Source organism: Triticum aestivum, chromosome 3A (assembly GCF_018294505.1).
Source record: "Triticum aestivum cultivar Chinese Spring chromosome 3A, IWGSC CS RefSeq v2.1, whole genome shotgun sequence".
Classification (NCBI taxonomy): Eukaryota; Viridiplantae; Streptophyta; class Magnoliopsida; order Poales; family Poaceae; genus Triticum; species Triticum aestivum.
Window position 1 is genome coordinate 629,485,643 of NC_057800.1, and position 10,332 is coordinate 629,495,974.

At 42.5% G+C, this 10,332-nt stretch overlaps 1 protein-coding gene across 3 annotated transcripts; it reads left to right on the forward strand.

Moving 5' to 3' along the window:
* Nucleotides 1-4,212: 4,212 nt before the first annotated feature.
* LOC123062729 (polypyrimidine tract-binding protein homolog 3) lies at nucleotides 4,213-8,587 on the forward strand. 3 transcript variants are annotated; one of them, XM_044486369.1, is made up of 15 exons: nucleotides 4,214-4,452; nucleotides 4,588-4,664; nucleotides 4,777-4,848; nucleotides 4,934-5,010; nucleotides 5,271-5,352; nucleotides 6,198-6,327; nucleotides 6,574-6,638; nucleotides 6,733-6,782; nucleotides 6,862-6,903; nucleotides 7,107-7,158; nucleotides 7,287-7,332; nucleotides 7,435-7,448; nucleotides 7,589-7,687; nucleotides 7,768-7,911; nucleotides 8,023-8,587. In XM_044486369.1, exons 2-15 carry the CDS (start codon nucleotides 4,608-4,610, stop codon nucleotides 8,410-8,412), a joined length of 1,320 nt encoding a protein of 439 aa, XP_044342304.1. In that variant the 5' UTR covers nucleotides 4,214-4,452; nucleotides 4,588-4,607; the 3' UTR covers nucleotides 8,413-8,587. The 3 variants fall into 3 exon arrangements, with proteins under 3 accessions (XP_044342303.1, XP_044342304.1, XP_044342305.1); XM_044486368.1 differs by having other exon boundaries at nucleotides 4,213-4,452; nucleotides 7,287-7,448; XM_044486370.1 differs by having other exon boundaries at nucleotides 4,418-4,452; nucleotides 7,768-8,587.
* The last annotated feature ends 1,745 nt before the right edge of the window (nucleotides 8,588-10,332 follow it).

Sequence of the window (10,332 nt, forward strand, 5' to 3'; positions counted from 1 at the left end):
GATCACACCCCACGTATCGCACATCCGCCATGGTTGGAGGGAAGCCGTACTCGAGCTTGGGCCCGCTCCCAAGATCCCTGACTCGGCTGCATGCACCCTACCGGCATGTACCACAGTCAAATCTCTCCGTGTACCACCACCCCGCCCATGGCGCACCTGCGACGACGCTTTGAACGACGAGGTCGAGACCTGCAACCGATCCCGAACCCTAGCAAAATGGCAAAGGGAAGTTGACAATATCCCCGATGTCAACTGACTCCCCGACCCGAATGGGAACGTGCCGTCACGCCCCTGGTGTCCTGGAGCACGAGGCGGAGAGCATCCCGACGAAGTCAGAGCAGTCGGGCACGATATTTTTTGCTACCAAAATTCTCATCATTTTTCCCCAATGGAACCAAGGGCATGTTTGGTTCCAAATAAGTCACCAATTTATAAGTCGAAAAGTGAAAAAATGACTTATTTTACCAAACAAACTCAACTTATAAGTCACCCCAATTTATAAGTCATAAGTTACTCCACCCCAACTTAAAACTTATAAGTCACCTTCTTTTACGTGGGTCACACTGCCTTTACATAAAAAACAAGGTGGAAAGGTGTGGTAAGGTGATTTATAAGTCAGGTGACAACCAAACAGGCGTGACTTATAAATCACTGGTTTTAAGTCACCTAACTTATAAGGCTATCTTTGGTTCATAGGATAGGAATTGCATATGAATAGGAAAAGTATAGGAAATGAGGTGCATGCATCTTAAATCCTATGAGTGCTCAGACCATAGAAATAGGAAATGAAATGCCCTTTGATTCAAAGGATATGAACACACGTAGGAAACATAAATAAATATTTTTCCAAAGTTTGAAGCAACTTGCCGTTAGTGAAATCTGTACTGTTACTTCTTCAAAGTTTGAAGCAACTAGACATGTAATGGGACTAGTGAGATGGTAAAATATGTACTGTTACTTGTTACTTTATTATGAAGTAGAGGTTATAAACAGTGATTAGCAAAATCACCTTTGACTCTGTGAGACAAAAAATAAAGTGTGCAGGAAAGGTGAACACTCTGCTCATAAAAAAGGGTTTGAATCCATTCAAATCTTACATTCTTAAGAAGTTGCTCCCCATTATAAGGTATTCTCTTAACATGCAAAGGGTCCAACAAAGCATGCCATGTCATCAGATACCAACCAATCACAAATCTTGTGTTGTCTTTCCCCTGGTCACCGAAGGGGCGGATCTTTAGCCTTCTAGCCTACTAAAACGCACACGCAATACTACTGCATCCGGTGGAGTACTAGCCTTGATTTCCCATTAATGGTTCATTTTTCTGCATTTTTTCACTAATTACAAACCGAAGCACCACCACAGCTTATCTACTACTCCTATATCTAACAGAGAAAAAAATCTCCAGGTCGTGTCTATCGTCTCTTCCCCTCCCAATCTTCCCTCAAATCTTTCCCCATGCCAGTGGTTAGAGCCGGAGGAGCTCCATCACGACCTTGCTGTTCTCCGAGCCCTGCTCGCGCCGGTGGACTAGCACGCAGGTGGTGAGAGTGGGGAAGCTCCCTCACGTTGTGGCTCTGCTCTGGGTCATCCTCGCACCGGCGGCCTCGGACGAATCAGAGACGGCCATCTCGGCGCAGCCGGGTTCCAGCGGGATGGATCACTGGCCTGCCCCCGCCTCCTCGCTCCTGCCATCAACGCCGACAAGAGCTGGAGTTGCCTGATGCCCTGATGCAATCATTCCCGCCACGGCCCTGCAAGCCATCACCGCGCAACTGATTCCTGCTCGCGCAGGCGGCCTCCGATGCACCTGAATCGGCCATCCCCAGGCAGCGGATTGAGTACGTGCGCCCGACCCTCCTCTGCTTCGGGCCCTACCTGTGCCGCCCGCCCTTGCCTTCACGCAACTGTGCCTAAGGACATGATTCGCAGTTTTAGCTGCAGGTGGCTTACCCTGATGGATACCAATCCATTAGGAACTTCTCCACCGCCAGCCACATCATCCTTTGAAGTCGTCCGGATGACACTGGTGAGTCCCACCTTACCTTTTTTGTTTAGATTTGGGTTCCACGCCGTGATTTACATGTCAGCATATTATGGGAAACGAGCATGACGTGCTAATTGGTCTCTTCCTTCGTTATATTGTTTTAGTTTTATTCATACAAGTGAATATCCAATCTCAGCAGACCCAATTCAACTTCAATGACCAGGTACGCCACAGCTGGCCTCGCTACTAAACTCGGCCTTTTGCTTTTTATTTTCCAGTTGTTGTTCAACCTTTGCAAATGATGAGAGGAAGACAAGGAGAATGATGCAATATTGTAAGTCACATCCCTATTTTTCATTTATTGACCTATAAGCATGACTCCATTTTTCTTGGTCTATTGCATGATATGTTCGCAGGTGATTCAGATTTACTCAATGTTTTTTCATCAGTATCTAATTATAGTTTAGGGTAGAATATGTATTAATCCTGTTTTTTCTTATGGAAATGGCAGGAGCATTGCCAATGCACCGACTTATTGGACGTGGACTGTCATATTCCCATCCGCATATCAAATATATTTCTTTATAGCAGCGCCATGGATTCCCTATCATGTTTAGCTTCACTCCAAGGCAAGCTACACCCCCACCTCTCTCTCATGGATTTTTTTACAGAACACTATCAATGAAATTGAACCTCATGTCTCAGATTTTGTTTCAATGAGACTGAACCTCATGTCTTTTGGATTTGTCGTTGACTTTTCCATTTATTCGAGGCCCAATCAAGAAAGTTCATGTAATTTTCTGGCTCAATTTCTTTGCCCACCTCCTGGGACACTTTTATATTGACAACTATATAGTTGGTGCATTTCAGATCTGAACATATGTTTGGTACAAGGTAATTATGCCAGTAGCATTTTTCGGGGATTAGTACACTTGAATTCTTAGAAGACACTCTTTTCGACCCATAGCAACAAGATTTTGGTCTTCAACTCTTTCGCAGGAAGAGTGCTATTGATAATACAAAGGTATACATGAAACAATAGACTACTGAAGAGTTGATCAGCTCAACTCCGTTGAAATATCTTAAGAGGATGAGATAAATACCTTCGCAAAAAAGCATAATGTACGCAATACCATCTGAAAGGAAAATTTACTATCTCCAAGACTTCAACCACCTTATATGGAATGCCTCTGCCTATTGTTGACTCTCATTTGTGTGCCATATAGTACATTTATGTACTTGAGATAAGATGTAACATTTTGAAGTTATGTTGTTTATATCACGTTACGTTATCTGTGATGTTGGGTTGTTCCCATTTAATACAATTTTTCATTAATTGTCCATATTTCTATGGAAAACAACATCATTTAGAAATGATGCAAGAGCATATTTATCTTTATACTATTAATCATGAGTGCTTGGACACAAGTTGTATTGTTTTTCTTATTCATGTGGACTTCTAATCTATAGTTTTTCAACTAATGTTTCACGCATTTATCTCATGATTTTAGCATGTGTTCCGCGGCAACGCGCGGGGTATCTAGTTTTGTAGAGGGAAAGAACTAAAGATTCAACATACGGGAAATTGCTTGGGGCAGCTCATACCGGCAAGCTGGACTGGACTATTTCTTCATTAATTAGCACCAGATCCCAATATGAGGAGACAAGGCAAGATCGATCTAAATCTGAAGATATTTGCGGCAGATTGATTCCGCTGCGGCTTGAAGACTAGCAGGTCGGCGGTATATGCTCTCTAGCTTGCCGGTGTTAGTACTTAGCTGGCCGCCGTCCGGATGTGGGCGTGTTGCTCGGCCGTCCGCCGCGGTCCTCCTTGCCGGTTGCATCGTTCTGTGTGAGAGTAGGGGATGGATGGATATGGGCTCGGTTTTGTCCCTAATTTCTACACGGAGGAGCAACGTGAGCGATCGAAAGAAAGCGAGCGAATAGTTGCTGAATCGCACGTCGTTCACGCCAGGGGAGTTTTCCAAGAGGTCTGACTTCTTTTTTCTTTTCCTGTGAAACATGAAGGAAAGGAAGAAATCCTATACATAAATAAGATTCTATTCCTTTGAACCAAAGGTCATCAAAGGATTTTTTTTCTACAAAAATTCCATCCTTTAAAATTTCCTTATAGAAATCCTATGAACCAAAGGAGATCGATGATTTATTGAAATCAAACAGGCCCCAAGCAAGCGCGCAAAGGCACAGGTGACAGGACCCTTGCTTCGACGAGTGCGTGCGTACAGCCGTCAAAGCCCTCTGCCCCCGTCAAACAGAAACAGGGGTGCGCTCGCCCACCTAATCCTAAATCCAAACAAATCCGGCTCCTCTCAAATCCCCGGTTCTCCATCCGTCCATCCTCCCCTCCCCCCTCCTCTCCTCTCCCCCGTCTTATTTACCGAGCGATCCCCGCAGCGAGCTAAACCCTAGATCCTCCGCCCAACCGCTAAAACCCTAGCAGGCCAAGGTACGGCTCCTCCCCGCCCCCTCTCGCGCTCGCCTCCCATGCTGTACGGATCGAACCAGCTCGTTTCTCGAACCCTAGTGGCGGACTAATCTGTTCTTCGTTGGATTGCTCTTGTGTTGCTGCCTTCGGTTGCAGCTCCTGCGTCTGGGGGAAGGATGGCCGAGCCCTCCAGGGTGATCCACATCCGGAACGTCGGGCATGAGATCTCCGAGGTGAGTGAATCCTGGCCCCCCTTTTCCCGAGCTGCTCGGCGGAATTCCTCGCCCGGATGGCTCTGTTGTCCGGTTCAAAGTTTGATCTTTTCGGTCTTCTCGTTGCGTGCAGACCGACCTGCTCCAGGTGGTGCAGCCGTTTGGAGCGGTCGCCAAGCTCGTCATGCTGCGCACCAAGAACCAGGTGCCCTGTCGGTCTCATCCTAGGTGGGTGCGCGCTTGCAGTTTTGTGTGATTCTAATGTGGCGTTTGTGCCGCTGCTACTGCAGGCCCTTGTCCAGATGGAGGACCTGTCTGCTTCAATTAGCGCCATCCAATACTACACTACGATTCAACCTAGCGTGAGGTAATCTTCTTCTTGGACCTGATGTGGGTGCGTCCTAAGATTTTCCTCTTTGTGCTTCACTGTCAGCCGTTTTTCTGTCTTTAGAGTTACTTTTTGAGTTATGTTTCTGTGTGTTGCTTTTATTATCCACAATAGCGGAGAGTTATGTCATTGTCATACTTAATGTTGTTATGCTTCCATTAATTTTTTACTTAACGTTGCTATGCTTCCATTATAATTTACAAAATCAGATAGTGATGTCAGTTTTCATGCCATATCAGGGGAAGAAACGTATACTTGCAGTACTCATCTCACCAGGAACTGACTACTGATCAGAGCTCTCATGGACGGAATCCTGATCAGGTACATAATTATCCAGTTGCACTTTGGGTTCTATACTCTATTAGCATGATTGCTCTTCTATAGGTAATCAGCAGTTTTGTGCATTTCTGTAATCTATGATCTCTGCATGTAAACATATTGGCCTGTTTTCATTCCTTCTATTTAGAGTGTGGGTTGCTCTTCTCTAATATAACATTGTGGTTTCTTGCTTCACGGTATATACCAACCTAAATGACCAAGAGTTCAAAAATGAGCAGCTGGCTTTTCAAAAATATTATATGCACAATGTAATGAGGTACTGATGCAAGAAAAAAAATCATCATTTTCTTAGAAAAGATCATCACACATTAGAAAGTTAGGTGTCCCTTATTCAGAACTTTGAAGCTTATAAGCTCTTACCAAACTGCATATGATGGTTTAGTTGCATACTTGCATCCATTTATCAGTTAGTAGTGTATCTTTTGGGCCTTGAATTGTTCGTTGTGATATACATTCTTGGACATAATGTGTATGTCTTCCCATGAAGTAGGTGCTAGCTTGCTCAAATCTATTTTTATTGTTCGGGCCTTTCATAGTGTGCTGCTAAAAAAATTCTTTTATCGTGCCAGCAACCATGTAATATTACTGTTACTGATTAATTAAGAAATTAAAAGAAAAGTCAAATAAGTCATTAAATATAAAATGTTCTAACTTTTCATACTGTTGTTATTTTCACCTATTTTTTCATCATTTGCTGTAGCTTACTGATTTAGTTTACATGCTCTCTCTACTCTCTTCTATTCCAACTAGATACCTATTCTTCTCTATTCATTCTTCTCTCTCTCTCCTCTATTCTTTCTCGGTACTCGTCTGCTGCTGGGCCTCAGGATGAACCCAACCGAATTCTCTTAGTTACCGTTCATCATATGCTCTATCCTATGACCGTCGAGGTGCTTCATCAAGTGTTTTCTCCTTATGGATTTGTGGAGAAGATTGTCACATTTCAAAAGACTGCTGGTCAGATTCTTCCCGTCTCTAATTCTCACTCTTCTTGTATTGCATGCATGCTTATTTTCTTCTTAGTATCACGCAATTGACGATGTGTTTTTCATGTTGCTTTCAACTGCATATATTTTTTAAAAATCTAGCCATTTCCTAGCACAGTAGAACCTATCCTTTTCCACTAGAATTATCAATAAGTTGCCACATGTTGAATAGAAGGACTCGTATTTGCTATTACAGTACTCATTTTTGGTGATGTAGGTTTTCAAGCCCTTATACAGTTTCAGTCACGCCAGAGTGCAATACAAGCAGCTGGTGCTTTGCATGTAAGTCTCCTGTTGCATATACAACTTTCAGAACTTAATGTCCAGATGCTTTTGCTATGAATCTCTTGACATCCACCAAAATAAATAATTTCAGGGACGGAACATTTATGATGGTTGCTGCCAGCTAGATATTCAGTACTCAAAGTATGTCTTCAAGCAGTTCCCCTGTTTTTCTTTGTAACATTTAATTCCTGAGCCTGATCTTATTTTCTTGAATTCCCAGTCTCAGCGAGTTGCAAGTTCACTACAACAATGATAGATCTAGGTAATATGACTTATTTTTTATAAGTTTGGTTTGGTTTATTTTTTATTAGTTTGGTTGAGCAGCTAGTAGAAGTTGCTTCCATCCATAATAGATTCAAGCACATTATGGTTTCTCAAGTGAATATTGTATGTAATTATACATTTATTTTATTCCTTGTTATATATAGATTCTGAAAGCCGCTTATTTCTGTTGTTCTTCCTCAGAGATTTCACAAATCCATCTTTGCCCACAGAGCAACGCCCAAGATCCTCTCAGGTAGTTATTTACTCCTTCGTGTCTTCTATTATTGTTTCTACTATCTAATGTTTGTTGCATTTTTGTTTGGATCATTTGAGTGCGTAAGCTAAGTATTAAGCCTCTGTTTTGTCTATTACTTTGAACAGCTTGGTTATAATGATCCTAGCCTTTTTGGTTTCCAACAGCCTGGAGGTAAGACATTGCAATTTTCCTTCACATTTTTCATTATTCACTCTGGTCATCTTATTAAAAGTATATTAACTTCTTTCCTTCAATCTTCTTTCCGGGCTACAGCTGCATATGGACAGGTTTGTATTTTTTCAAGTCGTCCCAATTCTGCACTGTGTTAGTTTTTACTGCTTCATTCTGTGCTTTGCTAAACGATATCATTATCTCACATAAAGCATCTGCTTTTGCTGCTACGATGTTTTTATATCTGATGGGGCAGGCTGCAGTGATTGCTGCTGCATTTGGCGGAACATTGCCTCCTGGAGTGACTGGTACCAATGATCGCTGCACACTTATAGTTAGCAACTTGAACAGTGATGTAAGTAAGACATAACTTGCCATGCACTCTCCAAGTTGTTCAAATCATAATTATCTCGTTTATCTTACCTTTATCTGCAGAAAGTCGATGCGGATAAGCTCTTCAATCTATTTTCTATTTATGGAAATATAGTGAGAATCAAGGTACTCCGCAACAAGCCAGACCATGCCCTTGTCCAGATGGCTGATGGGCTTCAGGCTGAGCTTGCTATACACTATTTAAAGGTACTTTGTGGTCACTCGACTCCTACCTTAGTTCATTCATTCGTCCTACCTCATTATGTGTTTGTGGTATATATCACCCTTGATACCATTGGAATTTATTTCCTACTACAGGGAGCAATGTTACTTGGGCAGAAACTGGAAGTGAACTTCTCTAAGTACCCGAGCATTACCCCTGCTCCTGATGCACATGACTACTCAACCTCCAATCTTAACCGGTTCAACAGTAATGTGGCTAAGAACTACCGCCATTGCTGTGCTCCAACCAAGATCATCCACATCTCAGCGCTTTCACCAGAGATATCCGAGGACACGATCCTTGAACACCTAGGTGAGCATGGCACCATCGTCAAGTCAAAGCTGTTTGAGGCGAGTGGCAAGACGCAGGCTCTTGTGCAGTTTGAGAGCGAGGAAGAGGCGACCGAAGCGCTGGTCTGTAAGCATGCGAGCAAGCTGGAGGGATCCACCATTAGGATTTCTTTCTCCCAGATGCAGAACATATAGCAGTTCTTCCTGGAAAAAGTGTGATGGCCCCTCTTTCTTTCTAAACTTTTCAAGTTTGTTATGTGGACCTGTCTTTGTTTGCCCCATGACCAAGGATTGTTGCCTGTATCTTGTGTGATGGTTGTAAACTGCTGCCAGCTCATCTGTATCGTTTTAGCCTGCTATGGTTTGCTTCCGAGTTACCTGTTCATTTGCAATCGTGGATTCTTTTGCAATTTTATGAGTCGTTGCTTCTCTTCCTAGTAATGACTTCTTTTTAATAATAAATGTACTAGTGATCTAAATGCTCTTATATTAGTTTATGGAGGGAGTAGTAATGTATTGCTGAGACAATAAATATTTAAACCATATTCCCTTCAAGCCATAAATTAGACCAGCCAAATGTGAATTATAATTTATGATCAAAGTTTGATTTTGAAAAGTGTTGTGCGCCTTATGTAGGGAGTATAACCTTGAAATCCATCTGAGGATCACTCCCAGCGAGGATGACAGGTTGCCTGTTTGCCCTTTTTCTGTTCCATGTCGTTTCCATTTACGATGACTGCTTGACGAACTTGGTCGAAGGAAGAAGAAGATGAAGACGAGACAACAATTTCAATTGACCTAAATGGACCTGTCACTGGTGAGATTTTTATAATTAGCAGTAATATTTAGAAAAAAAATAAACACGCAGTACTCTGGGAACAAATTATTGCTGATCCTAAAAGGTTCTCTCGTTGCTAAATGCAATGTTGTAGATTCACGGAATCTTGTGGCGCTACAATGGGGTGGGGCATTGCTACCGGCGGCACGACAAGTCGAGTACGGCAGTGCTACTCGCCGGCGAGAAGCTATGGTGCGTGACCCATGGACATGAGCGATGATTGAGGAGGAATCGAGTGGCTCTACCTCTAATACATCCTAGTTGAGCAAATCGGACAGCTAACTAGGCGGCTTAAAACTGAAAAAACGAGCCACCTGATTTGTAGGAGCTGCCAAAATACTATAGACTTTAGGACTTCGGCTAGGTGCCGGTTAAGAGTAAACCGTTATTTTACTTCTCTAACCGGTTTTAGGGGATCGGTGAAAGATGCTCTAACTATGTTCAAACTTCGTGCCTCTCGTGCAAATCTTCTACGACACTCACGCCATTTTTGGACGATCGAATCAAGTAAACTTACTAGGCCAGGAAATTGAAATCAACATTTCTTTCCATGTAATTGTTAATATAAGCAGTCTTGAAACCAACCATATCACATGATATAATACAAACACAGCACATGGAGAAGGAAAACTCAAAACGGTACCCAGGCTCATCTGCTCCCTCTCAGCAAAAAATTCAAAAAAAATACTAGAAAAATTCAAAAAATTCCAAACTTTTTTGTGGTGGTAGATAATTTGACGCGTGAGGTGCGCCCCAAAATTCAACTCATTTGGACATCTGAGCAGCTCTCGGCAAAAAAGACAAATCGGGTCAAAACAGTACGTGAGCAGTATACATTTTTACAGACCCTGATTTTGTCTTTTTTGTCAAGAGCTGCTCAGATGCTCAAATGAGCTGATTTTTGGAGCGCACCTCACGCGTCAAATTATCTACCACCACAAAAAAAATTGGAATTTTTTGAATTTTTCTAGTATTTTTTTTGAATTTTTTACTAAACGTGGGTGCAGATGAGCCCGGGTGCAGATTAGCCGCACCCGAGAAGCTCTCACAAATTATGATTCAATTTTGTTAAATAAAACTTGATATCACTTATAAAGAACTCCACACTCCAAAATACTAGCAGGTTAAATAATTATATCGCCGGTAAAGAACTCCATACGAAAACTGGATCAGGAAAACACGCCAAAAGGAGGAAGCAGCGCTGATGCTCTTTTACTGCTCCCTCCGATCCATAATAAATGTCGTGATTTTAGTTCACCATGACACTTATTATGGAC

Coding starts and splice junctions, on each gene's coding strand:
- LOC123062729 (XM_044486370.1), top strand. CDS start 4,608: ATGGCCGAGCCCTCCAGGGTGATCCACATCCGGAACGTCGGGCATGAG. Junction 6,783..6,861: donor CTAGATATTCAGTACTCAAA/GTATGTCTTCAA, acceptor TTGAATTCCCAG/TCTCAGCGAGTTGCAAGTTC. Junction 6,904..7,106: donor TACAACAATGATAGATCTAG/GTAATATGACTT, acceptor GTTCTTCCTCAG/AGATTTCACAAATCCATCTT.